The 20,140-nt window shown below is 38.6% G+C and overlaps 1 protein-coding gene across 6 annotated transcripts in view; it reads right to left on the reverse strand.

The window, feature by feature from the left end:
- ark2ca (arkadia (RNF111) C-terminal like ring finger ubiquitin ligase 2Ca) overlaps nt 1–20,140 on the reverse strand; it is a 41,402-nt gene that overhangs the window by 15,305 nt on the left and 5,957 nt on the right. For 4 of the 6 annotated variants that reach the window (XR_009061100.1, XM_057818955.1, XM_057818958.1 and 1 more), the window contains exon 2: nt 314–614. The exons of 1 other annotated variant lie outside the window; for it this stretch is intronic. Coding sequence is in view for 4 of the 5 variants with exons in the window: in XM_057818955.1 (XP_057674938.1) it covers nt 314–614 (301 nt within the window). In the remaining variant the exon portion in view is untranslated. The remainder of the gene's footprint in view (nt 1–313; nt 615–20,140) is intronic. One more of the 6 variants, XM_057818959.1, reaches the window with a different exon arrangement.

Here is a 20,140-nt window from a genome sequence, read left to right on the forward strand (position 1 = left end):
TGAAGGTTGACTTTTTTTGTATTAAAAAACACTTTTTTGTATTGGTCGGATGAAATATGCTTTTCTTGACTTTTTTGCCAAAATAATCAATATTAAAACAATAAAAGGCTTGAAATACTTCAGTTGTGTGTAATGAATCTAAAATATATGAAAGTCTAAAGTTTATCAGTACATTACAGAAAATAATGAACTTTATCACAATATGCTATTTTTTTTAGAAGGACTAGTGTATATAGGAACTAAGTACTCAGGTTCCTACAGTCCAAAAGCGACTAATACTTCCTTTCAAATATACATAAATCAACAAACTTACCTGGAGTGTGGAACAATCCTGCGGTGCTGCGCCTCTAGAAGCTGCTGCTGGATGAGGTATTGCTGGTGTAAGGCCTGAGGTAGGAACGGAGGACCCGACACATCCTGGAACTGCGGGGCGGCAGGCAGGGCAGCGAGGGGCGGATGGTGTGCGGGGGGGATGTGGGTGGCCAGGCCCGTCTGAGCGGGCTGGCTGGCATGTCCTAAAGGGAACTCGGTTGAGATGGGCGCCTGTGGGGCGCCCAGGTGAAAGTGTCGGCAGGAGGTAGCATGGCTGTGTTGGTGCCTGGTGAAGTGTGCTCCTGCGTGGTCAGAAAAGATCCATTTTCTTTTTAAACAGACTATGGCGGAGGATAGGCAGACATTTTCAGTCGCCAACAGATGGAGGGCACATACACTAAAACCCCATGGGAGTGTCATCTAATCCAGATAAAACCTCAGGTCGTTAGTTGCTGACTGACTGCTACACAAGCACTTGCAAATATTTACAAGCCTGGATTGGGGTGTTTTTTTCATTGCGTGCTGCATGGCAAGCACAAAAAAAAAAAAAAAAAAAAAAAATCGCAATGGGAGAAACCCTATTTGTCTGCACGCGCCATGCAATTAGCTGGCTATAAATGTACTTCACTTGTCTTGTCACGTCATTTTTAACTAATCTGGGATCGTAAATTATCTGTAGATGTTAAGGCTGAGTATGGTTAAGAAACTTCTGCTTCAATTTCAATTCACACGGTTGCAATTCAATTCAATTTAGATTTGTTTTAGTGTTTGTTTCGATTTGATGTTGATTTTAATGCTTCGATGGCAATTCAGTAAGAAATGGACAAATTGGGAACCCGTTGACAGTTTCTTCAGATTTTAATGCAAACACGTACAGTATGTTTTTGGTAGAGATTGACCAATACGGGTTTTTCAGAATACTGATTAGTAGTAGTTCGAAGGCCCATAACAGAATTTTGGAGATTAAATTGCAGTAAAAGTGTAAAAATTGTCGTAAAAAAAATAAAATAATAATACAGACACTGAACTTCATTGAAAAACCTAAAGCATGTTTATTGAAATCACACAAAAAGAAAATTATAGCTAATAATAGGGGGTGGCGTGGTTCAGTGGTAGTCGTTCCTGAACCTAGAGGTTGTGGGTTCGATTCTCCGCCCTGATGGCCTCGTCTAAGTATCCTTGAGCAATATAATAAAACCCACGTTGCTTCTGGTGCTGCGTCACCAGTAGGTAGATGGGGATATAGTGTGAAACTCTTTGAGGGCCTTAAAAAGGTGGAATGGCGCAATACAAGTGTAATTTAATTTACCATTTAAACTATCATAGGACGGGGTGAATACTAGCGCAGGAGACGGCAGACAGGAGAGAGAGGCGCGGCTGCATCCGAGCAGAAACAACCCAGTTTTAAATTGATTTTTTTTCCATATCGGCCGGTCGGATTAAAGAAAACCAAACAAACAAACAAACAAAAAAGAGGCCAATACGGATATATGTCAAATTTTAGCGCCGATAATCAGTCTACTTTTTGGTATGTCACATCACTTTTTTGAAAAACAATACATTAAACATTGTGTACGTTTTTGTATACCTTGTTTTCTGTGAATTATATAGGAAAAGCTGTAAAAGCCAAAACCCAAAGTTCTCATTGGCTTCCACTGGCCAGGAAGCATATTAATTCAAATTTCTGATGGAAACATTGCAATGTATTGTACAATGTATTCAATATTTTTTATCACCCCGAATTTGTCCTCTACAAGAACCGCCATTCTTGTTAAAAATTTTAAAATGCTGCGAACTCCCTGAAATAAAACTGAAGAAGAGCACTGCACTGTGCCATATGCCATCTTGTCATTTTTATGACGGGTGGTCTAATGACTATTAAGCTGCTGCTGGCACCCCCGCGAGGGAGTTGCAGAAGCCTGATGAAAAAAACAAACTGATATTAAAACATTTTCATTACTTGTGTCAGAAACACAAAGACAGGGTAAACAAAAATCTGACTTGCCTTTCTATTTATGAGATAACATAATTCTAATGGAGCTATTATTTTAATGCGCTATTTGGAATTGCCCTTAACAAATGTTCTAAACTCCACTCTTTAAAAGTAACAACAGTCAATTACAAAGTTGTGTCCAGCAACATAAAATCAAGAGGTATTTCAGAAAAAATTGAGTAAATAAAAACACTAAGACAGTAAAACAACTGTACATACCAGGAAAACAAATAGGCAGATAAAAAAAAAAACAAAGAAACAAATAAAGCAAGACCAGTCTCGTGCTGTGTTGAAATCTAAGGATATTTGCAGTTTTGTTTGTATTCCTAAAAAATGAAAAATGTTACTAGTCTATTCTGGCATTGTGCTCTAGACCAGTGATCCCCAAACACATTTGCTTTGCATTTGTTACCGAGCCGCAGAGAAATAATGAATTTGTTAATGACCACAATCTGGCCTGTGCCTCGTGACACAGCTATACTAATCCAAGTAGAGATGTGTATACGTCACCCTAAAGTGGTTGGCCACCCTTACTGGGGTGTTTGCAGCCCAGTGTCAGTCAATGTAAACAATAACATTAGCTGCTGTTGGCGACATCTTTGGACCGCTTTTTTACGGGGAAAAGGCCACCCGTTGAGCCAGAAGAGAGGCCCACAACCAAGTCTATTCAGCATAATGTGAGTCTAAAAGATAGCAAACGAGGCAACAAAATCGAATGCACTGAGAGTGTCATACCTCATGGCAAACCTTATTGTTAAAGCCAAGAACCCTTTCGAATTGGAGATAACACATAATGCTTGCGACTAACGATATTGGCCGTCGTTTCAGTAGAGGCAGCTGTTAAAAAAGGTTGATTCAGCGTATGGTAAGTTACATTTTCCCAGCACTTAATGTTCGTTTTTAGCCCCGTCATGTTATTTTATATTCACTATAATTTTCTGCCACATATTCTTGGTGTGTGAAAAAAAGGCCCATGTCAGACCGGTCCGTGGTGCACAAAAGGTTGAGGACCATTGCTTTAGACCACATTATCAAAAACCAAGACTTGCCTAAGAACAGAACTCACCGAGACGTGGGAAGTGGGGTGCTGAGGGTGCTGTAGCACCCCCTTGTGTTGAGGGAAAATATTGTTTTGGTACATTCTTTTTTTGTGTGTATTAAAAATAAATAAATAAAACATTGAAACCATAGTGTATTTAACTTTGGGGATTAAACATACAGTGGGGCAAATAAGTATTTAGTCAACCACTAATTGTGCAAGGTCTCCTACTTGAAAATATTAGAGAGGCCTGTAATTGTCAACATGGGTAAACCTCAACCATGAGAGACAGAATGTGGAAAAAAACCCAGAAAATCACACTGCTTGATTTTTAAAGAATGTATTTGCACATCATGGTGGAAAATAAGTATTTGGTCAATACCAAAAGTTCATCTCAATACTTTTTTTATGTACCCTTTGTTGGCAATAACAGAGGCCAAACAGTTTCTGTAACTCTTCACAAGCTTTTCACACACTGTTGCTGGTATTTTGGCCCATTCCTCCATGCAGATCTCCTCTTCTCCTCTAGAGCAGTGATGTTTTGAGGCTGTCGTTGGGCAACACGGACTTTCAACTCCCTCCACAGATTTTCTATGGGGTTGAGATCTGGAGACTGGCTAGACCACTCCAGGACCTTGAAATGCTTCTTACGAAGCCACTCCTTTGTTGCCCTGGCTGTGTGTTTGAGATCATTGTCATGCTGAAAGGCCCAGCCACATCTCATCTTCAATGCTCTTGCTGATGGAAAGAGATTTTCACTCAAAATCTCTCGATACGTGGCCCCCTTCATTCTTTCCTTTACACAGATCAGTCGTCCTGGTCCCTTTGCAGAAAAACAGCCCCAAAGCATGATGTTTCCACCCCGCATGCTTCACAGTGGATATGGTGTTCTTCGGATGCAATTCAGTATTCTTTCTCCTCCAAACACGAGAACCTGTGTTTCTACTAAAAAGTTCAAATTTCGGTTTCATCTGACCATAACACATTCTCCCAGTCCTATTCTGGATAATCCAAATGCGCTCTAGCAAACCGCAGATGGGCTTGGACGTGTACTTTCTACAGCAGGTGGACACGTCTGGCAGTGCAGGATTTGAATCCCAGGCGGCGCATTGTGTTACTGATAGTAGCCTTTGTTACTGTGGTCCCAGCTTTCTGTAGGTCATTCACTAGGTCCCCCCGTGTGGTTCTGGGATTTTTGCTCACCGTTCTTGTTATCATTTTGACGCCACGGGGTGAGATCTTGCATGGAGCCCCAGATCGAGGGAGATTATCAGTGGTCTTGTATGTGTTCCATTTTCTAATAATTGCTCCCGCAGTTGATTTCTTTACACCAAATGTTTTACCTATTGCAGATTCAGGCTTCCCAGCCTGGTGCAGGTCTACAATTGTGTCTCTGGTGTCCTTCGACAGCTCTTTGGTCTTGGCCATAGTGGAGTTTGGAGTGTGACTGACAGAGATTGTGGACAGGTGTCTTTTATACCGATAATGAGTTAAAACAGGTGCCATTAATACAGGTAACGAGTGGAGCCTAGCTAGACCTCGTCAGAAGAAGTTACACCTCATTGACAGCCAGAAATCTTGATTGTTTGTAGGTGACCAAATACTTATTATCCACTCTAATTTAGAAATAAAATTAAGAAATCAAACAATGTGATTTTCTGACAGATTACTGACAGAAGAGTTGTCAACGTGGCACAAAAACCAAATAGCACTCATTTCTTTACAAAAACAGTTAATTTAATAAAATTCATTTCCAGGTCGAAAATGAAGACTATTGTCCTTTAGTGTCTTCAAATAGGTAAAACATGCTTGCATTGGAGCCATATTATTGTTTGTTGTTGCTGTTGAGCTGCCGCCATGTAGAGCGCTGGATATTTGTGTGCAATTTATTTAAGTGTTGTGAAAAGGGGGCGTTAAATCGAGGCTTATCGGCCCTTTTAGCTTTCAAATGTGTTCGTGTGTCATTGCGCCGTCTAGCTGCGGGGATTAAAATACTTACAAATTAAAAGCTTATATTTCCAATACAAAAACACCAACACACACTGTAGGTGAAATATAACGGTGCCTTTGTCGTAGCCTAGTAGTAGTACGTAAATTACCCAGCATGACAAATTTTGACCGAAACGGCTGTTTTTGGATGGGAAAAACTAAGGGGCAGTTTTCATGGACACAAAGACACAATGACTGTGTTGCGGAGTGGCCTTACGTTCGTATTGTATCGGCGAAAACAGAAGGCAAAGACCCAAACCTTCGAATCCTGCCTCCAAAGTGGAGGAATTCGATTGCGGGGGCTTGAGGGGGGGCAAGCTCCGCATGCATATCAAAAGCTCCCGCGGCGCAGGACCTGTGCCAATAATGTCAGCACTTGTACACGTCATATTGGGCGTGCGCAGCGGTGATACTAAACATTAAAAACAGTAAATATGGCGGAATGTTGGCTTTAATTTACTGGTTTTATAATATTTTAAATTTAAATATGTTGAATGTTTTCATTGTTGTGCCATTTGGAACAAAAGAAAAATGCCAATGCTTGGAGTGGGCGGGCATGTTGTCTTCCGGGCTGAGGAGGTTTTTGGGGTCAAAGTGCATCATTTGCTGTCGCCCTGTAAATCTGCACTGCCCCCTAGGGCCTGGCATGAATACTACATCCTTTTGATGCGGAATTGCGACATTGATCGAATGGAGACGGAACCATATAGATGCAAACATGACATTTTTCGTCTTCTCGGAGAGTCACCATGTAAACGGCCCCTAAAAAAAGATCCTGCTGTGAGTGACTTCCAGCATCCCTGCCCCGAGACCAAGACCAAGACAAGCCAAGACCGAGACCCTACATTTAAACACTTAACATTAAAATTAGGCCTGAACTATATATCGTTTAAACATCGCCATCGCGATGTGCGGTTGCGCAAAAGTCCCATCGCAAGGACATGCGATAGTTTAAAATTTTTTTTTTTTTTTTTTTTTTTTTAAAATCCACAAACGTTTGTTTTGGGGAAGGAGAGCACATAGTCTCTTTCCCTCCAGCTCAGCAGTCATCGGCTCCTCCCCCTGCTACAGCTGAGTGGAAGGAGGAGGGGCCGAAGAGCAGAGCGGAGGGAGGAGGGGCCGTTCTCAAACTGAAACCAAGCAAGCAACACGTTGAAGGAAGCGAGGGAAGACTGTCTCCAAAAGTAGTTTTGGAATTATTTTGGCTATCAACAAGATGATAAGGAACAAAAAACAGCCCTGTCGACAGTGCTTCGCCGTGGTTGCCTCAACAAGTAGTAATACGTCGAACATGTTGGACAATTTGAAACGCAAGTATCTATGCATTCCTGCCTAGAACTTCCCATCAGAGAGACATTTTAATACAAGTGGGAACATTGGTACATGCCAATGTTCTTGTCTCAAGCCTGCAATGGTGGATAAACTAGTAGTCTTGGCCAAAAACCTACGAGACCCGGTTGAGAATTGCTGAGCAAGGAAGGTGGCCGATATGCAGACAAATACATAACACAGCTGCACGAATGTCTTTTCTTCTTTTTATTTCTGTGACAGCTATCAGGAAGGCAGGAAATTTGGGAGTTAAAATGGTTCAGTTATTCATCACAGTTATTTGCAGTTATTCAGTTCAATTATTTACAAGTTCAATTGAGTTTGTTTCTTTTATATTTAAATTTATTGTAAATTGTATTTTTCAAATAACTATATACGTATATAGTACAGCTGCACATATAGTTTTAATATTTAATATTTTCGTTAAAGATTTTTACAACTTTGTTGCTGTTTTGTAGTTTTATATTTATTGTTATATTTTGTGTAAACAACTCAGGGGACTAACGCACTTTCACTTTTGTTTTGTTTGATTTAATGTTTAAGTTCAAATATGTTGACAACTTTTTTGTTGTTTTACTGAAGTTTTTATTTATTGTAATCGTTAGTGAACAACTCTTATTTGTCATAATTAATATTTTTGTATTTTGTCAGAAACTCAGGGGACTAACGCATCTGCTCTTTTATTTGTCATTTAATGTATTTGCTGCTGTTGAAGTGTAAAATACAGTGTTCAATAAATTATCTATTTTGTGCAGACATGGCTTCCTGGATCCCTTCATACAGCAATCTTCATCATTCACAAGTGAAACAGTATTATATGAATACACTGTGGTCACAATGTGTCATCCAAAGTATTTCCAAACAGCTATTCAAGTCATGTAGTGAAAATTTCTTAAACAAAGATTTTTTTTTTCCCTAATATCGCAATATAATATCGCAAACCCCCCAAAAATCACAACAATAGTTTTTTTCCAATATCGTTCAGGCCTAATTAAAATACAAAATTTTTGTGCTACTTTATACAGAGAATATGGGATCAACCCCCCCGGCCAGTCCAAGACTAGGACCAAGACAAAGACCCAAAAAATGTGGTCTGGAGACCAAGACAAATCATCACAACTACCATGGATGTGCGCCGGTTTGAATTGAAAATCACTGTGCCTTACGATTTACCATACATGGATTTAAAACGTATTTGGTAAAACCTTATAAAATCTTAAATTTATCAAATTTTTCTGCTGTCTGCAGCCAGGCTGACATTGCAAATGAAAACGAGATCTCACTTGCCTCACCTGGACAAAGAAAGGTTTAATGCATAAAATAAACAAGGCCGACACAGCCTCATGCACCCCTTCTGCAGAGGGTATTGGAGATTGTGAAGGATCCCCGCTGAATCTTCTCTATAATGAGTCGTGGCCACATAATCAATGACAGCGAGTGAGAGTTGAGAGATAGGAAGGTTAGGGAGCGAACAAATTACTTCCAAGTAGCTCACTGCTCTGTCTGGTGCCATAAAATGAGAAGCAGAAGCAGGGTCTGGTAGGATGGTTGTCATGACAACACATCAAGCAAAAATACTCATTATGATACGGAGTGCATGCCTGTCATTGATTGCATCCTGTAATTCCCAATCAGTGTGCGATCAGGGAAATTATCCAATGTCGTGTGTATTGGCTCAATACAGCTTGGGATATATTCTAACATTTTTAGTGATGTAAAACGGACTTGCATCAGACTGAGAGCTGTTTGTAATAAATTGACCCTCTCAAAAGGTGACCAACAACCTTCATTTGAGCAATTCGATCAGAAATGCCAGACTTCATGTCGCTGATTGATTAAAAAGGCAGAATGTGGCATTGGTAAAAGGGCTTGCAAATATCAAATCATTAGTCTCTGGGCATGAATATTTGACATATTGCAGTGGTGCCTGCAGTAACAAGGCTTTAATCTCTGCCTGGGATCTGATTGGCCCAGAATAGACCCCCACCCCCTCTAAGCCCACCCGTAGCCCCTATGCCCAACGGTGTGTCCTTGCTTGACTGACGGCCTAAAACTCCACCCCCGCTTGACTGCAGCAGTCTGACATGAATAGCCCACCACTCAAAAGCCCCCCCCCGACGGCTCCCCCTGCTCCCTGCTACTTCCATCACTGCAACTACACAATCACACCTCCTCTTCCTCCCATAATCCTTCTGTCTGCTGCAGCACTACCCCGACACACAATGCGTTATCAGCCTGTGTGTGCGTGTGTGTGCATGCGCGCGCACCTGTCATCATACAGGCAGAAATGCATTAATAATGACTGCACTTTAAATACTCATACATTTAAGAATGTCACTGAGAAGGGCACAATGGTTCAACTGTTAGCAATAGTGGAGGGAAATTACAGAAAGCCATATTTCAAATTTGTGTTTCCTTACTGGTTCATTGAGGATTGTACCAATTTTGATTTTGAGGCAGGGTGAGCTATGACAAATTGTTTCATGTCTACATGAAAACAAATCAAATTGCATTGTGCTTTCAGGTTCTCTGAGAAATTTGTGAGGATGGTAGTGGGGAGACCCCGGCTTGACAAGACTGATTCTGGGGATCGACCTGAACCAAATTGGCATGAAGACATTAAAATCGACTCTGTGTTAAGAAAACGAGCTAGTAGAGACAGAAGACGTGACCGAAACTCACGTGACAAAAGCGAAAAACATGTCGGCAAGCTTCCTGTGTGTTCAGAAATAACTACGGGCTTATTGATGATGGTTTGAACTTGAATTTTGTGGAATATCATTTTCCTTATTGCTGGCATGTTTGAGATAATTAAATACACTTATACAGGTAATGGTATGCACTATATAGTGGTATGAAAAAGTATCTGAACCTTTTGGAATTTCTCACACAACTGACACAATCACTAAATGGGATCTTTGTCAAAATCAAACAGATGAAAAAAACTGTCTGGTTTAACTAAAACCACCCAAACATTTATAGGTTTTCATTAGTGCTGCAACGATTAATCGATTAACTCGACTATTCGATTAGAAAAAAGATTTGAATTCAATTTGGCTGCTTCGAGTATTTGTTTAATTAAAGTGGCGTTTAGTTTTATTGATTTGGGTGGATACACAGCCCTCTAGTTTACCTCATTTCACGTGGCTGAATCTATCTGCTCCCTGTTAAGACCAACATAAGCTAAGTTTTTGTTTGAGCTAAAGAAATTTTAATGCACTCATAATTTAGTTTATTGGTACATTTAGCCATTTTTTGTGGGAATATGTGTCTGAACCATTTGTTAAGAGCATTGTAAAAAAAAAAACGTTAGCATTTTATACCACTCAAGCTAGCTGACTTTTGCTATGTAAGTTAGCCAACTGTTCTTTTGTTGTACATAGATCCTCATTTTTTATACTGTTTGAGGCTCAGCTCAAGTATTTTAACTTTTTTATGTTCCTTATCCGATTACTCGATTATTCGAACTAAATAGTTAATCGATTAATCGACTACTAAAATAATCGAAAGCTGCAGCCCTAGTTTTCATATTTTAATGAGGGTAGTATGCAAACAATGATAGAAGGGAGAAAAATAAGTTAACCATCACATTTAAGATTTTGCGCCCTCCCTTTAGCAGCAATAACTTCAACCAGACGCTTCCTGTAGCTGCAGATCAGTCTAGCACATCGATCACGACTAATCTTGGCCCATTCTTCTCTACAAAACTGCTGTAGTTCAGTCAGATTGCTGGGATGTCTGGCATGAATCGCTGTCTTTAGCTCATGCCACAGCATCTCAATGGGGTTCAAGTCTGAACTTTGACTTGGCCACTCCAGAACGTGTATTTTGTACTTCCGAAACCATTCTGAAGTTGATTTATTGCAGTGTTTTGGATCATTGTCTTGTTACAGCATTCATCCTCTTAATAGCTTCAACTGTCTAACAGACGGCATCCGGTTTTCCTGCAAAATCCTGATAAACTTTTGAATTCATTCTTCCATTAATGATTGCAAGTTGTCCAGGCCCTGAAGAAGCAAAACAGCCCCAAATAATGATGCTCCCTCCACCACGCTTTATGGTGGGGGATAAGGTGTCGATGTTGGTGAGCTGTTATATTTTTCCTCCACACATGAATGACGTTGTGTGTTACTCCCAAACAATTCAACTTTAGTTTTATCAGTCCACAAAATATTTTGCAAAAACGTCTGTGGAGTATCCAAGTGCCTTTTTGCAAACATTAAACGAGCAGTGGCTTCCTCTGTGGAGTCCTCCCATGAACACCATTCTTGGCCATAGTTTTACATATACGTAGTTGATGTGTGCAGAGATATTGGACTGTGCCAGTGATTTTTGTAAGTTTTTAGCAGACACTCAACGGTTCTGTTTTACCAGTCTGAGTATTCTGCGCTGAACTTTTAGCGTCATCTTTGGTGGACGGCCACTCCTTGGGAGAGAAGCAACAGTGCCAAACTATCTCCATTCTTAGACAACTTCTCTGACTGTCGATTGATGAACATCCAGACTTTTAGAGATGGTTTTATATCCTTTCCCAGCTTTATACAAATTAACAATCCTTGATCGCAGGTCTTCAGACAGCTCTAATGACCGAGCCATGATGCACATCAGACAATGCTTCTCAGCAAGACAATTCTTACCAGGTGTGTGTTTTATAGTGAGCAGGGCAGCTTTAAACCACTCATCAGTGATTGGGCACATACCTGACTTAAAATGTTTGCTAAAAATGTTTCAATTGCTCTTTATGTCTGCTTAGGCAGAGGGTTCACTTACTTATTTTTCCCCCCTTCTGTCATTGTTTGCATGCTATCCTCATTAAAATATGAAAACCTATAGATGTTTAGGTGGTTGTAGTTAAAGCAGACACTGTATTTTCATCTGTGTGATTTTGACAAAGATCAGATCACATTTGATGGTGATTCTATACAGAAATGTGAGAAATTCCAAAAGGTTCAGATACTTTTTCATAGCACTGTATATAATTTTAGAAAACAAACTATGTAAAAGCTATTACGCATAAACACATATGGTCATCTTTGTTAGTTCTTAAAGTCATTTTGAACAAAATAAAAAATAGCTGTTTAGTATTCATACAGGTTTTTTGTCTTGGCTCCACCAGTTACCTTAACTCTTTATAAGAAAAGTAACCATTTTGGGCCTGACGTCTTCATACGTGGACATCATTATTTTTGGTCAGGTTGGCAACAACATTATCATTTGGAATACAAGTATGGCCTACATTACTAAAAATGAGTAAGCGATGGCAGCGATTATTCACCGTCAGCCTCTCATAGTCAAAATGGATTAGACGTCTAGCGCAGTCAATCGCAACCAATAAATTAAATGATTGCCCTATAAAGGGTTACCCAGAAGGATCAACTTTCTGTTTTTGGTCTTGAAAGTCATACATTTGACTCTTCCCACCTTTGAGGAAATAATATGTGTGCATTGATTCCCAATCAATGCGGGAAATTATCCAATTTTACTTAAATCATCTGAAAAGTGGTGATTAGATCTATGAATAGTGTATCTTTTTTCCATCGACCTATGCAAGCGCTGTGTAGTGACACCAACAATCATTTGTTCTTCCACAAGATAATGGAGGGTGCAACTAACCTGTCTTTCCTTCAATCTATACAACAGACTAGTAGCTTGATGTTCAACTACACAGCCACAGATCGCATAGTAGCGAGTAAATTCTGACTATTTTTGTGAAATTTTTGTTTGTTGATGTGTCTTAACATTTTGTGTTGGCAACATTTTGTGTTGGCTTAGTAAAAGGCTGGGAAACACTCGTGCATAGGGCAAAAACAACTATGACTACAGTATATGGTGGTGCATTACACAGCTGTTGTGTACTTTAGTTTGCACAAACTTGAACTACTCAGATTGATTTCCACAACATTCCTCAGAATAGTTTGCTAGCCCAAACAAATGCTACTCTTTTATCCTGCTATGACTTTATAGTCTCTATCAGTTAATCTGCAGTTTATCTTAAATGGCTGTCAGAGGATTAAATTTTACCCAAAATTTTTATGACATGTTGGCCTCATTGTCGGTTTAGTCAAAAAGATATGCATTAAAATACCTGCCATCAATTCAGTCTTTATGAGCTATAGAGTTTTATGTCGGTTTCATCGACTCAATTTGTGTTGATTTACTGAATGTTATTTTAGAGGCTGCAATTTGTGGAATGAAAAAAGTGCTATCTTTGTCAAACCTATTTTTGAGAAGAAAGAGGATGTGATTAGTGCCGCAATGATTAATTGATTAACTCGAGTAATTCGATTAGAAAAAAGCTTTGAATCAAATTTTGCTGCTTCGAGGATCAGTTTAATTAGCGTGCTGTTGTAATGGTTCATTTTCAAAATGTTGCATTTAGTTTTATGGATTTGGGAGGATACACTGCCCTTTAGTGACAACAGTAAATGTGTCATAACTCGTATAACATGGCTGAATCAAGCTGCTTCCTGTTAAGACCAACATAAGATATGTGTTTGAGCTAATATGTTTATGCATTCGTTATTTAGTTTAGAAGTATATTAAGGGTTTAGAAATGTATTTGAGTTTTTTTGTGGGAATATGTGTTTGAATGATTTGTTTAAAAAAAAAAAAAAAGTTAGCATTTTATAGCATTTAAGCAAGCTGACTTTTGCTTTAAGTGTTATCCAATTGTTCTTTTGTTGTACTGCGATCCTCATTTGCTTCTTTATATCGTTTGATGATAAGGGGAGGTGTTTTATTTTTAAATGCATTTATTAGTGCTGCAACGATTAATCGATTAACTCAAGTATTCGATTAGAAAAAAAAAATTCAAATTTTGCTGCTTCGAGTATTCGTTTAATTAAAGTGGCGTTGTAATGGTTTATTTTGAAAGTGTTTGCATTTAGTTTTATTGATTTGGATGGATACACTGCCCTCTAGTCTGCCTCATTTCACATGGCTGAATCCAGCTGCTCCATGTTAAAACCAACATAAGCCAAGTTGAGCTAATGTTTTTTTTAATGCATTTGTAATTTATAGGTATATTTAGCAGTTTTTATTTATTTATTTATTGGAATGTTTCTGAGCCATTTGCTAAGAGGATTGTATTGATAAAAAAAAAAAAAAAGTTAGCGTTTTATAGCATTTAAGCTAGCAGACTTCTGCTATGTAAGTTGGCCAATTCTTTTGTTGTACATAGATCCTTTTTTTTTTTTTTTTTTTTTAATACCGTTTGAGGCTCAGCTCAGGTATTTTAATTCTCCATGTTCCTTATCCGATTACTCAATTATTCAAACTAACTAGTTCATCGATTAATCAACTACTAAAATAATCGATAGCTGCAGCCCTAACATTTATTGCTTTTGTGAAATGAAAGTGCGACCGCAAAGTTTCAAGAAACACCCAGGAATTTTATTTTGTATTCGCATTAAATGCTCTTTTGAAAGTGTAATCTTAGAAACCCAAAATAAATATCATTGCAAGCATAAGCATTTGATATTTTAGGTAAATGACATGACATGACAAAAAAGCACCAATCAGCCATTTTTTGTAGTGTTAAAGGGAACCTCGGACTTATAAGAGTTGTAGGCTCTAATAAGCCACAATTGTTCTCTTTTACTAAAATATGTTATTAGAAACACATAAAACTTTACCATTGATTTAGAAATCTTTTACTGACTCGTTTATTACCTTTTTATTGCCTCAAAATACTTTTTGCATGTGTTTGCCTCCCATACTTTCAACCATTGTGTTTTCTTGTGGTAGCTTTAAAGCAGATTGTTGATCTGTTAACTACGTTACGGATTTAAACCACCCTTATTTGATATAATTACATTTAAGTATTTTCTTAAGGCATCTTTAGTATGTTCTGTTGGTATGCATGTAAACAAAACAAGTTGAATGCGCACAGTTGGTGTCAAATTCGCCTCTTGTAGACGTTTTGCCATTATCGCACATTTTGGCAGAACACTAGTTTTATCCTACTCTCAGCTCGTCTCATCCAGTCTTTCCTTTTCATTTTTCTTTTGCTGCTCTTTTTGTGAAATATCGAGTGCCGTCATGCTCATTAATGTTCCTCTCGGGTTCAAACTGAAAGGGCTGAACAGATGACATTTTTTAGTCTTTCTGTCCAAAGTTCCCTTTAAAGTTATGTCAAAAATGTGCCCTAATCAGCTCCAAATTTGGTAAGGCTAAATATTCAAGATTTTTTTTTGGTACTATATCTAATTTGGGCAGGACATCTCAATGTTTGACCATTATGATAGATATTTATTAGGGCTGTCAAACGATTAAAAATTTTAATCGAGTTAATTACAGCTTAAAAATCATTAATTGTAATTAATCGCAATTAAAACCATCTTTAAATATGCCATATTTTTCTGTAAATTAATGTTGGAATGGAAAGATAAGACAAAAGATGGATATATACATTAAACATACGGTACATAAGGACTATTTGTTTACTGTAACAATAAATCAACAAGATGGCATTAACATTATTAACATTCTGTTAAAGCGATCCATGGATAGAAAGACTTGTAGTTCTTAAAAGAAAAATGTTAGTACAAGTTATAGAAATTTTATATTAAAACCCCTCCTAACGTTTTCGTTTTCATAAAATTTGCAAAATTTTCAATCCAAAAATAAACTAGTAGCCCGCCATTGTTGATGTCAATAATTACTTACACAATGCTGATGGGTGCTGAAGCCTATAAAATCAGTCGCACCCAAGCACCAGCAGAGGGCGGCAAAACTCCATAAAACACAACAAGTGAGCGTTTCACTGTATACTGTCATTTAAATCTCTCTGAGCGGGCCATCTGCGTTAACTGTGTCAAATATTTTAACGTGATTAATTAAAAACATTAATTATTGCCCGTTAACGCGATAATTTTGACAGCCCTAATATTTATGTATCATTTTATTTGTGTTTTTGGAATTTTATGTGCTTTAGTAGGAGTGGGAACCTCTTGGTACCTCACGATACGATACGATTTACGATACAAAGCTCACGATAACGATGATCTGACGATATGGCGATACAACTATTATCGATACATTTGCAGAATATCCTAGAATGATTTTCTGACCAACAACTAATAAACAGAAAAGCAAGCTTCTGCTGTGAATTGGAATGAGTTTATCACTAGTAGACGTCCAATCCATTTGAAATGGATTTCAAACGGATTGAACGTCTATGGCCGTCAGTGGCAGCCAATGCCAGGCAATGAGGTAATTTTGGGACATTTAAGGTCATTTACCTGTTGATAATCAGTTAATTCCTGCTGATTTTGGGGTATTTTATGGGTCACTTCCTGTTGATTTTGAGTTACAGAACAGGAATTGACCTGGGAATCACCCAAATGAAGAGGCCGTGACTCAAACTCAACAGGAAATTCCCTATAAATGCCCTAAAATGAACCCCAAGTGACCTGTAAATGCCCTGAAAACCCCCAGTCTAAAAGGATTGGGCTTCGTGCACCGTCAATGCAGCCTTAGAGTTAACTGAGACATTATTATGGTGGAAGATTTTGGTAGCAACTTGTTGGTTCCTTTTTATTTTTTTAGACATTGACACCTTTTTAAAACGATATCTCGATTCTTGGCAGGAGCATATCGATAACCTTTTGGGATACAAAGTATCACGATATATCACCATTTCGATATTTTGTCACACCCCTAATGTAAAGCACTTTGAATTACCTTGTGTTGAATTGTGCTATACAAATGAATGTGCTTTGCCAATTAGGAGCACTGGAGGAGTTTTGTTTGGGTTTTTATGTTTGTTTCTTCTGTCAGTTGGTTAAACCTACAGAAGGAGGAAGTTATGTATTCGGTTCTGCATGTCTGCTTGTTATTGAATTTGAAGGGTCAAACACAGTTGCCTGGTACACCAGACTCACCGCTGTTCCAGCTATCAAGTCTGGCCACCATTCAGCGGATACGATTTCCAGGGCAGAGCAAGCCACAGCAAACAGACAGCGGAGTGGACCAATCAGCGACGGGCAGACGTGACGTTAGTAAAACGACGAGGGCAGGACGAGGGACTTGCACGCGGAAGTAAACATTCGAGGAGAGCGGAGTTTATTCAACATGGCTCACGCGAGACAGACTGTTGTTAATGACTCGTGTCAATGTGTTTTTGGTCATTTAAAACTGATTTTACCATGGATTGGAACATATTCTCGGCTCTCCTGTTCACCATCTGTGTTGTTGTGGAGACGACTTTCGACGCGCAAGAGTGACGTTGCTCGTTAAGAACACGTCACGCAAATAAACAAATCTGATTTGTCAATTGATTTTGTAACTGCTCGAGAGGCCGTTAATGGGCTGGTTCCCAGACTTTTTTCTCAGTGTTTGAAAAATACAGGGAGAACAGTCTGGCCGTGCCAGGCAACAAACACAGACCAAATTTGCAAATTTGAAAATATTCAAGGACAATGTTAAAGCTTGGGGTTACCTTACATCAGGATATGTTTGTTATATGAAACAAAAGAGGTTATTACATTTTGGGGTAATAAGGTCAAATGTCACAGAGAAATTTTATGACAATTAGGCTAATTAGTTATCAAGTTAACTCAAATTTGCAGGTTATGTGATACAAGAAATGTTCATTCTTAATATGGTGACTCTTTGAATTTTGCTACTTAGGCAAAAGTCTTCCTTTAGTTGTTTGTTTTTCTGCCACTGACACTAAATTAACTAAAGTCCATTAGTATATGATCTCAACATCCCTTGTTTGAATAGGAAGTCAGGCTTTTTGGTTTCAAGCGGACCAAAGTTTAAAGACTGATATCAAGATACTGAATTGTGAAATGTTATTCAAACACGACTTGGAAATTTGCTGATCATTTCAAGGATTTACAAAGTCAAAAAATGGGATCGAAGGGCTTGTTCATTGCTACATAAAGTATTTTAATCTCCCTTTTTTCCATTTTGGGGGAAACTTAAAATTCAAATACAACATTATATGTGGAGCATTACATTCAATTAGGCGTTTAACTTTAAAAAATTGACTGTTACTTCTATTTCTGTTGCTTCTTATGGAGAATATGGAGAACCATTAGATGGCCATATACAAATAAAAGATCAATTGTGTTTCAGACAGTGTTACTTGAAAATGATCTATACCAAAGGGAGTGTTGCATCGACTGTCAGGGACAGCTGAGAAATGGCAGCACATAAAGAGTGAGGGGAAATGTCTCAGTGACAGCACAGTGTGGAGGGAAGAGAGGTAAGGTGGGAGAGTTGGGCAGTGGGTGGGCGAGCAACATGGAAAAATCAGCAAAAAGCACACTGAAGGTTAGGAAGAAAACTAGAGTCTTTATTGGAAAATATTAGTATAAATATAGGTGTGGCACTGTGAGATAATTAAAAAAACAGTCATTGGCTCCTGCATAAGCACAATAATATCATGCAAATAAAAAGAGGCAGAAGGCAAGGCCCAACCATGCTTCTTTGGAGGGTTAACACAACAGAAGCAGCATCCAATGAGTAGATGTGTATGCTTTTTACAGCACAGTTCAGTACAGCAGGGACATTTCTACACAAAAGAGTACATTGGAATCTGCTCTTCCATGTGGTGAAAAGAAAATGACCATGCATTTGATAGGATCTAGTCATACAACAACATGAGGTAGAAAACAAAGAATTGAGGAGAAAAAAAAACAGACATTTTGATTTGAGTTTTGTACCAAAGGAACTCTACAGCAGTGCAGTATACACATCTCTGTAAAATGGATAGCATTGTGACACAGGCTTTGTATGGTTAAAACATTGGAGGGGGCTTTGATGAACAGTCCAACGTGCGAATTTGATGTGGGAACTGACAGAAATGTACGGAAATGTTGGATATACACACGCCCACCCGACACACTTTGGGGAAAGAATTCAACACAAGAGTGCCATCCAACATATGTATTTACAAGGATAATGAAGCTCACTTTGATTGACATTGCTAAGCCTGCTTTCATAAAATGTCTAGAATTTTGCACGCAATGAAATGAATTACTAATGGCACAGTTTTAACAATTCAATATTTGCCGTTAAGAATAGAATAGAACTTTATTGTCATTGTCAGCAACAAATGAACATTGTCAACAACGAAATTTGATGTGGCACTCCAGTATAAATATATGTGTTTAATTAAAATAAAATAAATAAGAGCTAATTATAGCTTGCAGACACAAAGTCTGCCTAATTCAATTCGATTTAAGGGCTTTCGACCGATTTAACACGATATCATGTACACATTTAACAGAATCAGTTCCATTTCACCTGAAAAAAAAATAAACAATTTTGATGTTCTTAACAATTTTGTTGATTACATATTTCAAATACAGTGAGGAGCAGAAATATTTGCACCCCTTGTGATTTTGCAAGTTCACCCACTTAGAAAATCAGTAGAGGTCTGAAATTTCAATCATAGATGCATTTCTACTCATAGAACATAATTTTTAAAAAATCCAGAAATCACATTGCTTGATTTTTTTTTCTTTAATTTGTAATTTACAGGGGTTCATAAGAGAATTGGCAATAATTATGACACTCAAAGAGTTGTGAGTCTACCTTAAAAAAAGTCCACCTTTACCCCATGAATAACCACCACCCATTTTATAGTCAATATTGTCACCTGTGCACCCTACATTCAGTCATAATCCCACTGCTACCATGAGCAAGACCAGAGAGCTTTGGAAAGACACCATAGAAAAAACTGTTGAGCTCCACAAAGCTGTAAAAGGATATGGGACAATTGGAAAGCAACTTGGTGAGAATAAATCAACAGTTGCTGCAATTGTTAAAATATGGGAAAGGCTAAACATGACTGATAATCTACCTCGGACTGGGGCTCCGTGTCAAATCTCTCCTTGTGAGGCATCATCACTCATCACTTGTGAGGCCAGGGACCATCTGAATGATGCAGCGGGGTCATGGGAGAGAGTCATGTGGTCAGATGAGACCAACGTAGAACTTTTTGGTGCAAACTTTACTTGTCATGTGTGGAGGAAAAAGAAGGATGAGTACAATCCCAAGAACACCCTCCCCACTGTGAAGTATGGGGGTGGAAACATCATGCTTTGGGGCTTCTTTTCGGCAAAGGAGACTGGACGACTGTACTGTATAAATCAGAGGATGAATGGTGAAATGTACCGTTTTGAGCCACAACCTCCTTCCCTCAGTCAGACTTAAAGATGAGTCGTGGCTTGATCTTCCAACATTAAGCACACAGCCAAACTGACCAAGGAGTGGCTGCGTAAAAGGCATATCGAGGTTCTGGAGTGGCATAGCCAGTCTCCAGACCCCAATCCAATAGAAAATCTTTGGATGGAGCTGAAACTTTGTTTCTCAACGACAGCCCCAAAACCTGACAGACCCATCAAAGATTTGTGGGGAGGAATGGGCCAAATGTGGAAACATTGTGAAGAACTACAGAAACAAACAAAAGCTTCTGCACTAAATATTAGCACTGATTTTCTCAGCAGTACAAATACTTATGA

The sequence above is a fragment of the Corythoichthys intestinalis genome, chromosome 17 (assembly GCF_030265065.1).
Source record: "Corythoichthys intestinalis isolate RoL2023-P3 chromosome 17, ASM3026506v1, whole genome shotgun sequence".
NCBI lineage: Eukaryota > Metazoa > Chordata > Actinopteri > Syngnathiformes > Syngnathidae > Corythoichthys > Corythoichthys intestinalis.